Source organism: Semicossyphus pulcher, unplaced genomic scaffold (genome assembly GCF_022749685.1).
Source record: "Semicossyphus pulcher isolate SPU_LCO1_2020_fin unplaced genomic scaffold, fSemPul1.0.p SCAF_24, whole genome shotgun sequence".
In the NCBI taxonomy this organism is placed as follows: domain Eukaryota; kingdom Metazoa; phylum Chordata; class Actinopteri; order Labriformes; family Labridae; genus Semicossyphus; species Semicossyphus pulcher.
In genome coordinates, this window is record NW_027211698.1 from 316,371 (window position 1) to 335,537 (window position 19,167).

The following is a 19,167-nucleotide window of genomic DNA, read 5'->3' on the forward strand; positions in this document are numbered from 1 at the left end:
TAATAACCCACTAGTGGATGCATTTAAAATAACCGTTTAAGATTACTGCACTAAAGCAATTTTTGTGTAAGGCAATATAGCCATTTTGTTTATTTTAAGATAAGGGATTTTGCAATGACTGTACATATAGATGGACAACGCGTCTCCTCTCATCTGCTCTCATTGTATGAAATGTATGCCAAAATAGCCCCTGTGATAGACGCTGCCATCTTGCGATGGTGACGTCATTGGGAGCCAGAGTTGCGCAGTAGATATTGGCGGGTGGAGCCGCCGTAGCCACTTTCGCTCACCAAAACACACACTAACGTGCAAGGATCCCGCACGCCGGGTATTTCACAGCAGAACAGCTTCTTTGCATTTATCTGAGGCAAATGTTTACAGATATGGAAACTTCAATGACTGTAGTGATTGTCTTAGTTACGTTTCCTCTCGCAGATCCTCCTCTACTCTGCTAATCCAGAACAGATCGGCTGCAGAAGCCATATTTGTCAACAGAGCTGTCAATCATCCTTTTGACAGCATCAAATAACTAATTAAAAGTAAACTTGTCAGAAAAATGAACACCTGGACGTAAATCAGCAGGCTAAGAACTAACTATAATGACAGACACCATGTTTGAGTAAAATGTTTTAGGCGTGTATTTGGATTTTATATTTTGACTCATGTCCCATCTGTTAAAATGGAGGAGGCGGGCTTTATGACCTATACTGCAGCCAGTCAGCAGTGGGCGCTCGGAATATTTTGGCTTCACTTGTAGGGAGCTGATATGTCATCCATCTTTTTATACAGTCTATGGGATTTTGGATAACCCACAACCTTCAATGGAAAACAGTTAGAGCTAATGGACACATGGCTTGATGGATAGCAAATAACTACTTATCATGTTGTAGAAATTAAGGTCCAGCACATTTGCAGTGTCATCTGGAGATTTTGTATGTATGGCGTGATGCCACCTAAGGAAAAAAGCAAAATCTGAATGTGGCCAGATGTGGACCTGGATAGCATTACAAAAAGAGACATCAAAAGCAAAGATGTTTCCCTTAATAGGACACTAAATCTTGTAAAAATGCAGTGTCGCAATTAACACATTATTCCTATTATACACTTACACCTCTCACCTACAGGGCAATACACCGGGGTGATTAGTTTAGAGTTTGCCATGGGAAGACCCAGCAGCTCCTTACACTGTAATAGGATTGCTGTCAACTGTGCGTCTCTTACATGGTGAGTGTGGGTGGGCCGCGACTCACAGCAATCTGGGGATAAGAGCCTCATCCTTTTAGCCCAAGAGGCTTCCAAGGTGTGGCTTTTGGCCAGATCTGTCTTTAAATACCCCCAGGGCCACTCAAGTTTCTATACATGTCCTCATTGGCAGGTCAAACAAACAAGCCGTTCTCTTAAGGTGGCACTGAGGAATAAACCTTATGATCATTTGCCTAATTAAGTGTTGAATATGCAGTAATCTTCTCTTCTCATCTCTTCTCTCAGTGAACTCTTCTAAAGTTCTTCAACTCTAGTTGTAAGGGAAGAATCAGAATTGCAAGTGTAAAGCAGGCCCTGCAGCCCACCAGGCCTTAGCTTCGGGATTTCTCCACGTATTTTTGATGTGTTTAGAACTACAGTTACATTGTGCTGCTAAGTTGCAAACATATGGATGGAAAGCTCACAGTGACATATTTTGGTTGAAATACAAATACACTACAGAAAAACAGCAGTCCTGAGATCAGAGTTCTGTCCCTCATTGGCCCAGAGTCACGTTGGACACTTGATGCTTCCAACTTTCACAAACAGTCAGCAAAAGAGTTAAGGTAAAAGCCTACCCCCTAAACTGTTGTTCACATGGCCAAATACAGGAGGTAATGGATTTAGAAAGAGACTGCTACATTCACAGCTCAACCTAACTAACAAAAGTAGCCCGGCCTCAGGTTAATAAAGCTGCTGAAGCACAGCCAACGAGCGGCTCGTCCTCGGTAATGCCATAAGAACAAGAACACCTATAGGTGCTTTAACATCACTTTAGGCCCTTGGGATACCTTGTAAAAATAAAAAAATAAGAATTAGAACTGGCTGATTGATTCATGACAGTAAAAACCACTCATTCCTTATATTACAGAGAAAGTCTTTAACTATGTTCCTGTTAAGGCATTTTCCTGATGTTGTATCTGACAACAATACCAAAATCCTCCTGAACTTATAGAACCAAGTGCATTCAATTCAACTCCCAAGAACATTTCCCTTCACAATAAGCAACAGCAACATTAGCATTTAAACCCACTGTGACTGGACTACAAACAAATAAAAAGTGGAAAGCCGTAAACACAAAGTTAAACTCCTCTGTATAAGACAACAGGCATACGTCACTATTTGACCAGTTACAGTAACCTACACTGCCAAATCTTGACTTTTCGCTATTGCCAAAAAAAACTTTTGAAGAATATCTGGGCCAGTACTCTTTGAGTCTGCCGTGTCTCCCACCAACACTTCCTGTCCCAACTTTCCTCACTAGTAATCACGGCAATTGACCATTCCCTTGCAAAAGCTGCTCATAGCTGTTTACTGAAAAATCTCAATGACTTCCAAGGCAAGTGTTAGGTTGAGGTAGTTTTGGTATTGTGTCTGATCAGAATGAGGTTGTTCATGTCTTATGCTGATTACTGTCATTTTTGTACTTGCTTACAGTTCTCACCATTTGTGAGGTGGCGGTTGGAGTTCTGTGTCTATGATAAGAGATACGATAAGATAGACTTTATTGATCCCCCATTTGGGGAAATTAACTTGTCTGGTGAGGCCCTCATTATTGGCTGAAGGCCTGGGGCCCGGGACTTAAGCCCTGGTAAACCTGTGCATCAAGGTGCCACTGAGAACAGCTGATTATTAATGACATTAGCCTTACAAAAAAGTAAGGGCCCCATTTCATAAACTTTACAGTAGCTTATGTCCTCTCCTTCATGAGCTCTGATTTGAAAATAAATTGTTTGTTTATAATTGCCTAGTCTTTTTGAATCGAGTACTCAGGACAATTACAGTATAACCAAATGGAACGCAGCAAGTGCCTGCAGTCGTTTTCGGCTGGCCTGCTATAGTTGTTGAGTTTTTAAAAATGTGCTCAATAAATGACTTATTTAACACAACAAATTATGCAGTCATACTTTCAAATCTCCATTAAAAAAATATTCGCCAGCCTAACGGCTCTTCTGGGGGAAGCCCTGAGGGCCATAAATATCTACCAGATCAGCAGCATCCAAAGTAGAGAAGGCTAGTGATTTGACCAAAGCTAATTCGTAATCAATTTTGGTACCTCTCTCTTGAATCAAAATCATGTAGCTATCTGCAAAATCCTGTAGTCTACCTACTTCTGTTTTTTCATTTTCAGAACCAGGCTGTAGCAGAGAGTAAGCTTGTAGCAGCCTGACTCTCTGCTACAGGAGTATTTGGTCAGGTATGTTTGGGTGGCAAAGTTTAGCAAGTTTTAGAAAATATTTCTCTTTAATGCTAATGCCTGTGTCACTTCTCTGACTTTACTGCACTTGTTCTACTGTTAGAGTTGCTTATCCTTCGCTTAAATATAACCATAAGCTTTTAGCACCATGTTATTACAGTCAGGATATAGCAGAGGCTGCTGGGCAGTAAAAGTTCAATAGTCTTGCTTTAAATGTGTACTTGACCATTGTGATACAAGGAAAGCAAACTCAGCAAGCTCCAGAAGATAATGCATTTTCAACTGCAGCAGCATTCTTTTAATTACCCCACAATGTCTTAAATGGATCCTTACTTAATCTTAATCTAGATTAAACTGTTTATCACCATTGTTTATCGTAATAGCTGGGATTAGAATTAAGTGAAGAACAAAATGAAAATCTAAGTTGACATTCACATCAGGGATTTTACTCACAGCTGCCAAACTTGAGAGGACAGGCGTGTGCATCCATGGGGAAATCCTCCAGCTGCATGGGGCATTCTGCTGATATGGTCAGCCTAGGACAAAACGCAAAACAATGCATCCATTAACCTTGCAACATAGTCTTACTTCAGCAGTCACTTTTCTTTAATTGATTCATTGTGAGATACAGAAGATGAGCAACATGAAAATGCACACTTACATCTACTTGGTAACTTAATTTGAAGTTAGAATACATTCTGTTTATAATCACTATTAAACATTTAAATGTTTAACTCTATGTCTACACATAGCAAAGTACAATTACACAAGCAGCTACAATTGCTGAGTCACTAAAATTACAGGGTACCAAGAACAGTAAGATGGAAGACCTAACTTTGCTTTCTTTGCAATAATAACAATTAAACATTCATAAAAGGATATACAAAAAGAAGATATATTTTTTTCTCATACCAGTTAAAAATAGTAGTTTCACATGAGACTTGCAAGTACAGCCTTTTCAACACTCAGCAACAGTATTATTACACTTGCATTGCTACCACCTGGTGGTCAAAAGTCTTTGTTGTTATTTGTGTTCCTTTAACAGATAGGGAAGGTTTTAAATGACCCTCGGGACAAACTCTTTATTTAGTTCTACCAACAACCAATCCCTTGTCGAGCCAATCTTAATTGAAAATGAAAATTACAAAACATCTCAGCTCCATTTCCTAATAAATGTAATTTCAACAGGCTATTTGAGTCATTCATGCACACAACAAAAGCCTTTCAAATCTGTTTTGCCAGACTTTCCTAATCATTCTAGAAGTAGTATTATCATTTTAGCAGCCATGATGCTACCTCTCAGTGTCCTAAAAGAGCCAAATGATAATCAAGCGTATAAATCAAGCAAATACAAATTGTAATTGTCCTATTTTTTTTTAGCTATCTGCCCTAGATTGAATCAAGTCCCTCTGGGTACAATTTCTCATTGCATGATGATAAACAGAAATACAGTGATATGATGATGTGAACTTAATGGGCTGGATATAACGAAAGTAAGTGGTGTGGAAACCAGTGCACAAAAAACATGCGTTTATCGAGTTAAAGGTTCTTCTAGAAAAACCTTTTCTTTACTGCTTTAACCATTCAGGCAAGTGATTCATGGCACATGAACCTCAACAATAGCTACAGAATAAGGTGACTTGTTTTCTTGTTGTTTACTGAACTATGTCATAATCTTTAAGATGTCTGTAACCAAGATGTGGAAAAATCATGTGTCTTGTTTTTATACTTCAAATCCTCCTGCATGTATGTATCCGCAGCAGGATGCTTCCTAATTATTATGTTGTTTAAGTGAACAAAGCATAACAATGAGGGATAAGAGGCCACATTTCGTCCCTACAGAGTTGACTGTTGTTGAGCTCAGCAGCTGGCTTTTTACATCAGTGAATCCAATAGCATTATTGTATTTACATTTTCGCATGGAGAAAAGGATAGGTTGTCTATGGGATAAATAAGTGACAATATGACTGTTGGCTATTATACCATGTTCTAATAATTTATGTGGCCTTGCCCCATTATCAGTGATGCATGTCCGTATTTGTGCCAAAAAATCATTCCCTTTAAAGTCAAAATGTATGTTGCACATTGCAGCTGAAATATAAATATCAGGGGGGATAAAAAGGAAAAATAGCAATAATTTCCATGATTCTATTGGCGTAAAGCCAGTATGGACTCAGTTGAAAGCAGAACAACACAGGGGGAAAACCCCAGAAACAGACCAGCAGATGGCCCTTTAAACCTGTGGGAAATCTAAAGTTTCTAATATGTCTGACCTTGCAGAAAAGTCGAGGACTTGGACGACACAACAAAACAGAGAGGGCTGAGTTTTGAATCCAAGGGGTTAATGCTGTATTAGCCACTGCGCCACCATGCTGCACCATCTGTCTTTTCACACTAACAAGCACATTTTTAACAATCTCCTAACTTGTATTACATACAGTATGTGTCATGGGGGTTGAGGTTATATATAAAAACATATCCAAGTTGTGGGGGAAAAAAACACCTGATGTGAAATTAGATTAAATAAGGCACTGTCATTATATTTCACAATTATACACATTTTCAGTATGACAGTTGTTGACAGTTGTTCAAATGATGAGATAAAAGGCCACCAGTCCAAAGGCAACACAAGTAGAATGAAGGAGAGCAGCAGCTCTATTGCATCTTATGATAATGGCGTGTGAAGCACTCGCTCCATGGTAATATTGAGTTTTCAACCAGTTGATAAAGCTGTATTTGTTACAAGCTATCAGGTATACAGCTATAATGGGCCGCCATCATACACGTATGCATTAAGCTTGCGAAGGGTTGTGAAAAGGGCCATTGTATGAATTATCCATTGAGACAAATGCATACAAATTCGCTCTATAAAACCAACCGATCCTCCGCAGGGTAATGGTTTTCAAATGAGGCGGCACCACAATCACATTAAGTAAGGGGAGAGAGAAGCCTGTATTGACACCCATACATGATGTGAAAATGTGGGTAGTAGAGGATAGTAGTAGAGTAAGTGCTTGTAATGTGCTCTTTACATGACGGTATGTTTGGGCCTCTGCTTTCTTGTGTGTTGTTCGTGTTTTTAAGAGTAGTGTCTGTGTTAAGTGAGTGAGTGTGTGCATCATATGGGCGTGCACACATTGGATGCTATATGTTCAAAAAAAAAGGGTGCATTCCCACATTACTGATGAATGTTTCTGAAATAAAATTGGGAAATCTTGGCTTCAATCAACATTTATTTTAGAAATTCTGTATTTTTAAATCTGTAGGACTCAGTGTAGATAATCCATCTTGTTATACATTTGGACTAAATGTTTGTTGAACTTACTGGTTGTTTCAGTAGTCTGCTACATAAAATGACATTTCTAATATATAGGGTCTTGAAGACCTTGGCTGTGTTTATTATGATGGTACTTTTCACCAAAATCTCATCTCCTGAGTATAACTGATCAATAAATGGTAAATGGACTATACTTTATATAGTGCTTTTCTCATCTTGCGACCACTCAAAGCTGCTTTTACACTATATGTCACATTCACCCATTCATTCACACACTGATGGCAAAAGCCTAAGTGCCAATCTCCAATCAGATCTATGCCCTTTCATACCCGTTGGCTATGCCACCGGGAGCAATTTAGGGTTCAGTGTCTTGCCGAAGGACAATTCGACATGCAACTGTAGTAGTCAGGGATCGAACCCCCAACCTTCCGATTGAGAGACAACCAACTCTACCACTGAGCCACAGCTGCCCCCAAGTAATGCCACTAAGTAGGATAACATACAATACACTTTTTTGTCTGTGAATGAGGTTTTGGCAAACACCCTCAAGTTATGTATATTGGTGTTTTTGCATAGAAATCCCTGTATTGTAATCTTCATCAAATTAGTTTGTGGTTATGGATTGCTTTAATACTAATAATATTTAGTTTTAATAAGGTCAGTAGAAGATAATGAAAAAATGGTAACATTTTGTATTCTGAACATAATTTTTATACAGAATTGGTGATTGTATGACCCCAAATAATGTGGGAGGGAAGCCACACAAGAGAACAGAAAGGATGATTAAATAATTTGGCAAAGAAAGATATCAATATAAATATTAAAAAGTTTGAAAAAGTTGTTGCTTTTTGCTGTTGAGTAAGCTGTAACTTGCAAGTCCCCAGATGGCCATGTATGTGTGTGGAAGTGTGAGTTTATGCAGGAAATAAAATCAGTGCTTCCTGTGGTGAAGCACCACTGGTAGTGAGAAGAACAGTACTCTAACAGTTAGATGATTAAAGGAACCCACCGCTGCTTCATTTACACTCTGGCAGTGAATCTGAAGCCATTTTTAGATTATGGACTCTCCTCCTTACTTACACGTGTACATTTGCGTACAGATATAAATACATGTATGCATAGATTTCCATAAAATGACTCATATGTAGCACACATATTCACAAAATCCCTTCCTGGCTTAGGCTTTTGGTCAAAGTTGAGTGTCACAACTGGTTTGCGCTGAAAACGTGCTTTGCACCGCAGTGAATGTTCAATGTGTACGTTCAGTGCGTGTGAGAAAGAAGGGACTATAAATATGCTCTTCTTTGGATATGTATATATGTCATGATAGTTGCATATGGATAATCTGTCCTCCACCCAGTGTATTCCTCCTTTGGGTAGCACTGGTATCAGATAGAGTGCTCTCATCCGTAATACAGTCACTCTTAAGTCCTGCAGCTACAGTAACTCCTGAGGATAAGCACAGCATTATTCTAATTCTCTGGTCCAAAGGTCACAGTGAGTCCTGGTGACTACGCTGCCTTCGCATTAAATAAAAACAACAATTTTACTCTGTCATTTTCCCATTTCTCAATTTTTTTTATACTTCCCTCATTTTCCAGCATTTTTTTTCCTTCTGTGGAAATACTGGTGGTATTTTGTAAGAATCACCATCTGGTTGGCCTGTTTTTTTTCTCTTAATTTCTAATTCACCACTACATCGCTGCCAAATCTATAGTTCACAATGAGGCTGCTTTTCATAATGGATGATCTCCCTCTGCAGTGTTTTTTTTTTTTGGATGAAATCCTACATTTAAAGAGACACTTCACATTGGCAATGATATATTTATTTAAAATTGTCTCTAAAAATAATTTGAAAAAATTAAATAAATGCTTGTACATTTGCTGTTTACTTTGCTTTTCCTATAATATAGATAAATCAAGTGCTTCTTATTGGCCACTGGGTGGCACTATTTTCTGGCCTTGTTAGCTGTGTTCTACATTTGTATGCACTCTTAAAACCTTCCATTCACTAACCTCCAATTAAAGTAGTAGAAATGAATGGGAGGTGTCCCCACTAAAGATTTTTTGAGACTCAGTACTGTCATAGAAACACTGCACCTTGAACCTGCTTCTGAATGAGAAGGAATGATGGAAATATCTAAATGAAACAGACCTTAGTCACCATAGAGGATTATAATTTGGTCGCTTTGAAGCAAACAATTTATCCATGGTTCATTGCTTTTTCATGTGAATAAATCCTTTAGAGAAGGAACAAAATCTGTGTTACAAAATACCTCATAGTGTAAAGTAAAGTGCCGTCGTCCTGCAGCCTCAGCAGCTTGTTGGGCGTTGTCATGTTATGAGCAATAGACTTCTTGCCATTAAGGAAGAAGGTATCAGGGGTCCAGATTTTGCTGGCCAGTAGGTTGTTTAACGGCAGCATCTCCATGGGCCCTTTGAAGCACAGACGCTCGTCCTTCCAGCTCTGACGGAAGAAAACGTCTATGGTGTATTCCTGAGACAAAAGCACATACAAGATTTTTAATGGAAGAGGTCAAGAAATAAAAACTTTACGCATTTACCCCAACATAGTCATGAGAGTTTAATGTTTGGACCCAGAAGCAATGTAATGTGATGTAAATTAAACTGCAAGTAAACTGCGCTCTGCTCTCATGTTTACCAATCTATCTCCTCTGTGATCATTTCACCCAGAAAGACGCTAAAGGGTTGCCAAAGGCACAAGATCGACATTTTAAGAGATGGTTTTGTTGACTGCTTTCTAAGAGATTAATGTCTATTCCACACTTCAGCGTCATAACATAATTTCTTGGTATTCTAAGTTACAAAGAATATACAGTACGGAAATTGAGAAAAAAGGCAGGAAAAGTTTCTTTTGTTCATTGTAATTCTGAATAAAATAGTCAAACATTGTGGTGTACATGGTGTGACATCCATCATAAACATGCTTGTGTGTAAAATATAGACATGATTGAAGCTCAAATACATGATTGAAAACAAAAACAAATATTCACAGAATAATGTCACACTAAAAGCACGGACCACAAAACCATTCAAGTCTGGTGCCACATTTGATTAATCTATCATGCGCCCCTGTAAGAGCTTTTTCCAAGTCAATTATAGGAAAGTGGCAAGTTTGATCACGGCTTTTTCAGTATGTGCTGGGGATATGGAAGGGTATAAAAGAATATTTAATGAAAGAGGAGATTTAATGCGTTTTGCTACCCAGGTGGAACCTTCTAGTTCATAAGAGAATGGATTAATAAAGTGATGAATCATTTGGAACAGGTTAGAATGAGCCAGCCACATTCCATTAAATCTTAAGTTTTAAGTCATCCACATGAATTTTGCTATCTATTTCGGACACTTTGAAAAACTTCCACACCACGGACATTTTGGCTTCGAACTCTCTCATGCTGCATGTAGACACACGTGACGTCATCACACTGTGGCGCGCAGGTCTTCTTCGCGCCGAGGACATTGCGCCGAGGTCGGGCATTTAATCAAGAATGAAGCAGCCCATTACTTTATGGGTTAATTATATCGGCGGATATCGGTGTGTTGGCCGATATCCGTTCACTTATAAGCCAATATCGGCCGATACCGATAACTTGCCAATAATATCGTGCATCCCTAGCAGACATGTTAGTATGTGTTTGCCCAGTTTAGCCAAGCCCTCTCTCTGTGTTCCGTGTTGTTTGCTGCAGATAAACTCACCATCTCCGTGTCAGATACAGGGCCAAAGCTGGTAACAAAAATATTCGTCTTGATCTCTGTGACATTTTCTGTGGAGAGAGCACAGAGAAGGTTTGAGGATTGAACAGGGCAAAAGAGGACAGTGAGCTATATTTAACTAACATGGACCCATAACAGTGATGTTGGGTTTTTAAATGAATTTTAGAAGTTCACAAGTTAAGTCTTCTCTGACCACAGGCAAAAAATAAATGTCTGTTTAAATTGAAATAAAATGTTCCTATTTTCCCTATGAATTTCGTATTTTAAGAACTTTGTAACATGTTGGAGAATTGTAAAAACTCTCCAACACAAAGTCCAAACAGAGGGCCTCAAATGTATTGTTTCGTCTGTCCAACAATATTATATAAGATAAGATATACTTATGTGGACTGCTCTAGTTTCAGAGGCTTCAGCATGTTGAAAGATATATTGTTCTGAAAGAAAAACAAATTGCCTCATATTTGGGGGGATGCAAACGGCCAACTTAAAAGATACATAGATAATATAGATCATAAAAGACAGCAGTATTCAGTATCAATAGAGGCATTTCAAAACACAAATCGACTCAGTGGCTTCTCCACAATAAACAGTTGCTTTCTCAGTGTCAAACCTCCACTGGCTCCCTGTCAAGTCCTGCATCACCTATCAAATCCTCCTCCTCACTTACAACTCCATTCCCTTGCCCCCATGTACCGATAGGGCCTCCTCCATCCCTATACCCCATCCCAGAGTCTGCGGTCCTCAGATACAGGCCTGCTCTCCATCCCTCACTCTCGCCTCTGAACTGATGAGGACCGAGCCTTCAGTGTTGCGGCCCCCACCCTCTGGAACTCTGGAACAGAGATCCGCAATGTCGGCTCCCATGGACATTTTCAAAAACACCCTCAAAACCCATCTGCTCACCACGGCCTTTGGACTATAATTCACCACCTTCCCTGTTTTCACTGCTAGTTTTATTAACCTCTATCTGCCTTAGTTGTTTGCTTGTTTTGTTCTGCTGTCTGTTTATTTACTTTCTAAAGCGGCCTTGGGTCCCATGAAAGGCGCTCTATACGTCTAAATTATTACTATTATTATAAAACAAATCCACATTTCCATGATTTCTCTAACAATGCGTTTCTTGAAGATGATGTGAAAAGGGTAGCATATTATGTCTGTCATTTGTACCAGCAAAGCTGACAAAATCTTCTCTATGCATATAAATGTGGTCCTGGCGACCTGGGATTAGCTGTCAGTTAAGGGCAGGTTGTTGAATGCTGAATGAAGGCCGGAATGTTTCTCTGGTATGTATTTATAGGCCCTCTTGTCAAGGGTAGCAACCGTTACCAGGATGTGAGAGCAGGCTTTTGCCATGACACATCAGGCATTCGGCATGAAAAAGCCTGGTTTAAGTACTGCATGTAAGTGTGAAACTAAGTGAAATGAGGACCAGAATTAAGAGCTGGTTAGAAATCAGTGGAATAAATGCAGTAAGTGCAATGCTGTCAGAGAACGAGGTACCAAAGTAGTCAGGGTTGGTGAAAACAAAAAAATGGAAAGCTTTCATTTCAGTTGCCTCTTAGAAAAGAAAATATCCACCTTTGAATGGCATTTTGTCAGCTCTCAAGGTTATCTCCTGTTGCCAGGGTGAGGAGCGTGAATAAAACACCACAGCATACTGAAATCAGGCTGTGTTGAAGATGGCTTGATTGATTTACTCTCCCTGCCATGGGGGTGTACAAGAAAAGGATGGGTGCATTCATGATCATCGCCATGGCTCAGAAAGAAATGCATCATCTGACAACGTGTGTGCATTCACCTGAGCTGATTTGGGAGCAAAGCTTATATCTACTGGCATAGTTCTACCCCTGAATCTGCCACTCTAGCATGATTTTTCCCATGAATCACAGAACGAAATAACAGCGGGAAAGTCCAGGATAGTTGGTTGTCTGAGTATCATAAAAAAGGGCTCTGAATGTTGCAGGTTGTAATGAGAAATAAGCGAGAAAATTGTCCTCCAGCAAACCTCCAAGCCCCGGACGGAGCCTGTTGTCATAACCGTCTAAGAGCCCGTCGAGGATCCTGGTGAAAACTGTGCTATTGTCGTTGGCGGCTGCCTCCTTTTGAGCCTCTGAGGAGGACAGGCAGAGACTAGGAGAGAAAAGGAAACAAGGAAATAAGAGTAAAGAGACTCAACAGTATCCTGGTGTTGTTTTAACTGCAGGACGCCAAACATGACATGGCTATTGTGATTAATTAGCTTTCCGCATTAAGGATAGGCTTGTTATGATTAATTACTGTACATAAGTACTGCTTACAACTACCAGTAGAGACAATTAAGGCTTTGACATGTGATCTAAATATAAATAAATGAGTTCCCACTTTAAATGTGACAAAAAGCAAGGCATAATGTCTTGAGGATGAGCCGGAAAAAGGGGAAATTAAACCTTTTTTTAAAACAAAGAACACTGTGTTCAGGCACAGGAATTAGAGACTCATAAGACAAAGGTTACAAGTTGGATTTGAACATGTAACCTTAACACCATTGATCTACTCAGATGAGAGTGGACTATTCCAGTGATTTACTGACAAGCATTGCCAAAGATCTTTTTAGCTTTTCTTGAGTGCAGGACAGCCACTTAGGCAGTGCTGTTGCAGAGTGCAGCAAGGATAAGCGATCAATCCCGAAGAGAGTGTCAGGAATGCTCAGCAAAAAATATATATAAATATAAAAGAGTTTAATATACAAAATTAAAATTCTTGGCAATACGGTACACTTTGATTGTATATCATGGAGCACGGAGCAAAGCAACTTATTTAGAGGATAACACTTTTATGCTTAACATTTTGTGTTTGTGTTTTTGTTAGTTTACCTATTTTGGCACCCACACAGGAGCAGGAGGAAGAGGACAAGCCTTGCCATGACCGGAATTCTGCTCACTTTGTTGTCACATTTTCACATAGAGAAAGAGAGAAAAGAAAGAGAAAACTGCTTAACATATCAGCAAATACAATAAACACCACACAAATTTTGACATCTATCCTCTACATTTAATAAACAAAAGGGTATAGCAAGCCTGTTAAGACACCCCTACTCACACAATGAAACTCTTTACCCCACTGAATTCAGAGGCAGACCATTACAGGAAACACTAAATCAAGCAGCGGGACGATCTCTGCTCAATGAGGCTGCATTCCCCCAACATGAACCTCACAGTCTTGTCAAACACTAGAAATGCTCAGATATGAGGAAGACAGAAATTATTTTCTGCAGTGTGATCCCCATTGTGTAAAGCTTCCACTGCATTTTAATTCAGCATCACAATTCATATGGGCAACCCCCCTCTTTTCATTACCCCTTACCCACTCCTCTCCTTCACTATCACCCTTTTTCATTCTCCCCATCACCAAAAACATCAAGCTGAATCTCATTCCCAATCTTATTTGCAATTCTGTGTCTACACATAAGAAGGGGGAGAAAAGGGGCTACCTGAATGCAGATCCATCTCCACCAAGGTTTATATTTTTGGCTTTTTCCCCAAACAGCTACTGGAAGCTGGTGGTCTCCGTTGGCGTTGTTGAAGCCGGACGATCAAGGGTCCAATCACCTAATACCCGTGCGTCTCGGTTGTCTCCCCTCCTTCTTCTCCTTAGCTTCTCCACCATGGGCTGTTTGGACCTCTCTCTCTCTCTCTCTCTCTCGGTCAGCGGCTCCCCATAAAGGCGGTGTTATAGTAGTCTGTCTGGTCTTCTCCTCTTAAAAGCTACACCGCCTTCCTCCTTTAGTGCCTGCTGCACCACGTCTCCTGCATCGGCTCCAGAGGTGTCGCAGCAGCAGCATCACACGAGCTGCCTCCTCGGTCTTGCCCGCCAGCCAGATTCACACCACATTTTTTTTCCTCTCTTTTGCTATACCGCCTACTGCCGGTGCGAGAGAACGAAGTGCTGCAACAGAGGCTAATAATTTTATGATAGGTGCCTCCCATTGGTGGCTCCCGAGGAGGAGGCGGTAGTGCACATGGGGAGTGGGCAGGGAGGGGGTAGATGTTAACAAAATCAGGCGCGTGTTCTACCCCATCGCTTAATTTGGGGCATATAAAGCCGGACACCAGTGTTTTTGTCGTACCTGTCAAATCACTTGAATTACCCCTTCATAACAGGCATTTGAGTTGATTTTCAAAAGAATGCTATCAATGGCTAAAACAGTAACATAGTTGTACTGTTGAACTGTTGTTTAGTTTGGTTTAGTCATGGCATTAATAGCATTACTTGAACAACCACTTAAAGTGATAGAAACCGGAAATTTGACACATACATTCATTTCAGCAAACTTTTTCGACTGTTTAGTAGGCCTTCTTTTCCCGAATATCAACAATGTATACTTTTACAAGACGAATGTACAGTATCTCTCAGTTAAATTTCAAATTATATGAGGCGATATTATCAAGAGTAACCATTAAGGGCAACAAACAGCCTGAGATAGCACTGGGCAGCTAGGCTAGGTAGTTCGTGCCAAGTCAACCAAATAATAGCTACCCTACAATTTGTCTAATACTGACCAATGGCACAATAGTGAATATGTCAGGCGGTTTAGCCAGTGGTTAACAATTAGGACTTCCAGCCAAGGCATCATTTTCCGTGCTTTGCATTGTTTACAGTCCAGTTAGCAACTTGAGAACCATGTGTTCACATTAAAAGTGAAGCGAATGTCGCCCCTCCAACTATGTCAGCAAATTATTGGCGTCATTTCATGGTTCATTAAATCCCCCAGTGAAACGCTCTTTCATTTGTTTGTGGTGAGTCTCTGTTTCACTGTAAATAGTAAATTACACAGAGGCTTCACTCTAACTACTGCGGTATGAACCTGAAAAAGAAACCGTTTTTCTTGTGATTCACTGGTAATTACGGGTCTTACCTTTGCAGAACTTACAACACCGTGATGCAGATTAGTAGTAAAAATGTAAGCTTTGTCAGGTCTGTGTTCGAGAAGAGAGGAAAACAACTTTTAAAATGCTTGTTTGTTGAAAGGAGGTCTGGATCATTTCTGATGTATTCGAGGAAGTCGGGAAATCTAAATGCTGAACATCTTTCGTGACAATGGAATTTGTCTCAAGTTGAATTATAGAACTGATTGTTACATGAACTTGCATCAGATATCTGTTTATATAGATTAATAAGAAGCTAAGTAATTGTCAGATGATGATGGGAGCCGGGATGTCATTACTGCAGGTTAAGTTTCGCCTGCTTTTGCTATCCACAGGCCGCTGCCTGCTGATGCGTCGTGATTGGTCAATACTACTTGGACTACAAGCATACTACAAATGCAAACCAGAACACTTCCTGTGTTATATGTTAATATGGCACATTTTAGCAGTTGCTTTCTCATTTTTTAAGGCCAGAATTGACCATATTTGGACGAGGGGATGGCTATACATCGCCAGGCCTGTATTCTGATTGACAGATTAACACACCATGAAAGCGGCTAATCAATCCCAAGTCAACCAAGCCTCACCCTTCACCACCTAGGCTACTATTTTACATAAAAAAATAAATGCATGGGAAATAAATAGATACATTTTATTAATTATATTATAATTACTGATTACTTTCTGCAGAAAATGTGTCAAATGATTTATTCTTGAGAATACACAGAACGAGTCTGTGTTGTAAAATAGTCTTTTATGTGGCTTTTAATGTTCTCCGGAAGTTAAGTTATACACTATGTATTTTACGTCTTATTATTTTATTAGTTTTATTGTAATGTTGTATGATTCAATAAAGCATGGGTTAAGTTTAAATCTTAATAAAACTTGTTTATGCTATGGCAATTTGCAAAGCAGGCATCCAAGGAGGATTCTATTTCCAGGTTGTCTGAGGGTTTGACAAAGCTGATTTAAGTCTTAATAGAACAATAACATAATGTAGGACTTAATACAAAAAATGCTGGTTGTTTTTTTTAACGAAGATGTGTCATGGATTGAAGAAGGAGTATGTAGGTGGCTGTTTGTTTGTTTGTGTGGAGAGTTGGTATTCAGCTTCTCGTGTAGCTAATGACGGACGCGAAGAGCTCTTTCCCATGACACTCCGAAGAGTTAGTGATTGAAATAAAACAAAACCAACAAGAACTACATATATTCAGCTTAGTCAACTAAATTATCTTGCAATGAAATAACCATCAAAACGGCACTTTCGTTTTAAGTCCTCCTCAATAAAACCGAAGTTGTTATGATCCTGACGGTTGCCATAAGAGGGTAGCCGAGTTCCATGTTTCATTGACGGTAATTAGTGTCGGATATTTAATATTCCTTCACTTTCTTTAATCCGTCTGAAGATGCAGTCTGTGGACAGGAGCCGCAGCCAGGAAACGTAAGAAACATCAGCCTGTCATCTCAGGAGCCGGATTTCAGCACCAGGCTGCGGACAGCTCCTTCAGAGTTGTTCAGAGTGATGGCCGCTTGTACAAGTGTGTTCGGAAGGGGGGAAAAAAGAAAAAGAAAAGATGTGTGTGTGTGTGTGTGTGTGTGTGTGTGTGTGTGTGTGTTTGTGTGTGTGTACAGATGAGAAAGTGGGGGTGAGGGGCTCTCCAAGGGGAAATCGATTGCCTTTCAATATTTGCCCTGCAGGCATCCCACTGTTTCATTCCTGCTTTACTGCAGGCAACAAACCGGAGTAAAAACAGAAGCAACACACACATTTCAGATAAATTAACTCACAAAACAAATAAGGAAGGACAACAAGCAGATGTTTATGATATTTGTGAATAACAATGGAATTGAATAATAACCTGCCTGTAATGATTTAACTGGTTAAAAGCTATTTTATAATTAATGATGTCATCACTCTTTTCTTCCAGGAATGCTGTTAACGGAAACAAGAAGTTGTTCGCCATCTATGACACGAGGTAGGAAATGTCACAACAACACACGGATACATTTATTCAAGAGGTTCTCCAGCTGTGAGTGTAGCGCGCGCGCGCGCATGGGGTCCCAATTATCCATGGAATTCCGAATGACTTCAATATTTCTCGACCTAAATAATTTATGGCAGAGCTGTACATTTCAGATAAGAAAAAGAGCCCATTACAGACGATAAACAGGCTAATCAATCACAAATATCGATTAATGGGCTGATAAATGCAGCCTGTCCCTCCTCGATACTGTTCAGGTCCGCGCCATTTTTATAGGAAACACAAGGGAAGGGGATTGGTGCAGATGGTGTGAGCACTGTAAAAAATGTCTATTTTAACAAGGCAATGGTGTAATATTGAGATATAAAATGTAGTTTTTCCTTTTTAGCCCTGAAATAAACAATGGAGCACAATTGAGAAGGTCAAATTACTTTCCTTACAATCAAATAAGACCTATTTAAATTTAGACAAAGAAAAAGTACAATCTGAAAACCACAGTGACAATTTCTCACCTATTAAAAAAAAGAAAAAAGGGATGGTTTGGGAGTACCACAGTCAGTTAAAACAGTTGTATACAGAGCTCATTGTCTCTAAATGGAGCCTTTTAAAGTCCTGGTGTGTCCATCAGAGTTATCTTGAAGTTGCTTTGTATGTTCGATTTTCACCAAGAGGTATGTGTTACAAATTTAAGTTGTGGAGTTTGAAAGAAATGGGCATTTACCATCCATGGAGAGTCTCATAAAAGATGCTTCTGATTTACATTATGAGAATTGTTGGGCTCCTGTTTCTGAAGCTTGACGCACATTACAGGGACTAAAAGTCAACATATCTCGGTCTGTATTGCTTTGATTTCGATCCTCCTTTTAAAAGTCATCCACAAAATGTATGGCACCTTCAATACGCAGACTTATTAGCAGTATAATGAAGAAGTAAGTGATGATTGAATAACAGCCCAAGATTTAGAAAGACGTTCATTTGCATTAACAGAAGGGGAACTGAAGTTGAACCTCTGTTTAGATATTTCAACCTCATGTTAATAGAATCCCTGAATATTAAGAGTAGCCATAGCGCAGCTACTGGTGGGTATTTTTTACAGTGTGTAAGTAAGCTTCGTCTCTCATTTGAACAAGCCGACTGCCTTCGCCGCCACCAGCAGCAGCAGCAGCATCCCTGTACACCCTCCTCATCAATATGCGCTTCAGATCCTGAATGTATGAGCCTCTTGCACAGCCAGAGACGGCAAAGAAAAGCGGAGTCAGTATTCATGCCGTGGAGACGATGTTAGCCCATATTTCATACCTGACCCCATCCAAAGCAAACTGCTGACTCCCCCCCTCCTCTGTCGACTTTCTTCCTTTTGGGCAATCAATGGATTTACTCTGATTTGAAGAGCGTCCGGAACCGTCTCGACTGTTAATTGGGGGCTCTTTGCTGTTGTGGCTCCTGTAAACAACGTAAAGAAACCAGGAAAGGGTGATGTTTGCTTTGCACAGGGTTCGTCAATTTCGCGTCTTTTCCGCACTGGTTGTCGGTTCAATTGTGTGTTGCGCGAAAAGGTGAGTGCTTTTGCTATTCACTGAAGTCAAGGTTATTGCCCAGGCTGATTGATATTAGAGTCAAGGTGATGTTTTGCTCTTGTTTTTTTTTTGTCATTTCAGCGTCAATGAACCGGGCAACATGTCTTTCGTAAAGGAGACGGTGGATAAACTGCTGAGAGGATATGATATCCGACTGAGGCCGGACTTTGGAGGTATGTGCCTTATTTACCCACGTATATTTGACTTCACGCCGTAGGCATGCAGCTTTATTTTTGGCGCCATTCACAGTGTG

General features: G+C 39.9%; 2 protein-coding genes across 3 annotated transcripts in view; one reads left to right on the forward strand and one right to left on the reverse strand.

The window, feature by feature from the left end:
- Nucleotides 1-13,366, reverse strand: part of LOC138603699 (gamma-aminobutyric acid receptor subunit alpha-5-like) — a 32,100-nt gene extending 18,734 nt beyond the window's left edge. The window contains exons 1-5 of the mRNA XM_069675589.1: nucleotides 13,304-13,366; nucleotides 12,457-12,581; nucleotides 10,434-10,501; nucleotides 8,993-9,213; nucleotides 3,893-3,975 (exon numbers count right to left, since the gene is read on the reverse strand). Coding sequence (XP_069531690.1) covers nucleotides 3,893-3,975; nucleotides 8,993-9,213; nucleotides 10,434-10,501; nucleotides 12,457-12,581; nucleotides 13,304-13,353 — 547 coding nt within the window. The 5' untranslated portion in view covers nucleotides 13,354-13,366. The remainder of the gene's footprint in view (nucleotides 1-3,892; nucleotides 3,976-8,992; nucleotides 9,214-10,433; nucleotides 10,502-12,456; nucleotides 12,582-13,303) is intronic.
- Nucleotides 13,367-18,747: 5,381 nt separating this feature from the next.
- The window catches only part of LOC138603698 (gamma-aminobutyric acid receptor subunit beta-3-like), a 55,707-nt gene continuing 55,287 nt past the window's right edge, over nucleotides 18,748-19,167 (forward strand). For both annotated transcript variants that reach the window (XM_069675587.1, XM_069675588.1), the window contains exons 1-2: nucleotides 18,748-18,893; nucleotides 18,996-19,087. In XM_069675587.1, the coding sequence (XP_069531688.1) occupies nucleotides 18,814-18,893; nucleotides 18,996-19,087 (172 nt within the window). In that variant the 5' untranslated portion in view covers nucleotides 18,748-18,813. The remainder of the gene's footprint in view (nucleotides 18,894-18,995; nucleotides 19,088-19,167) is intronic.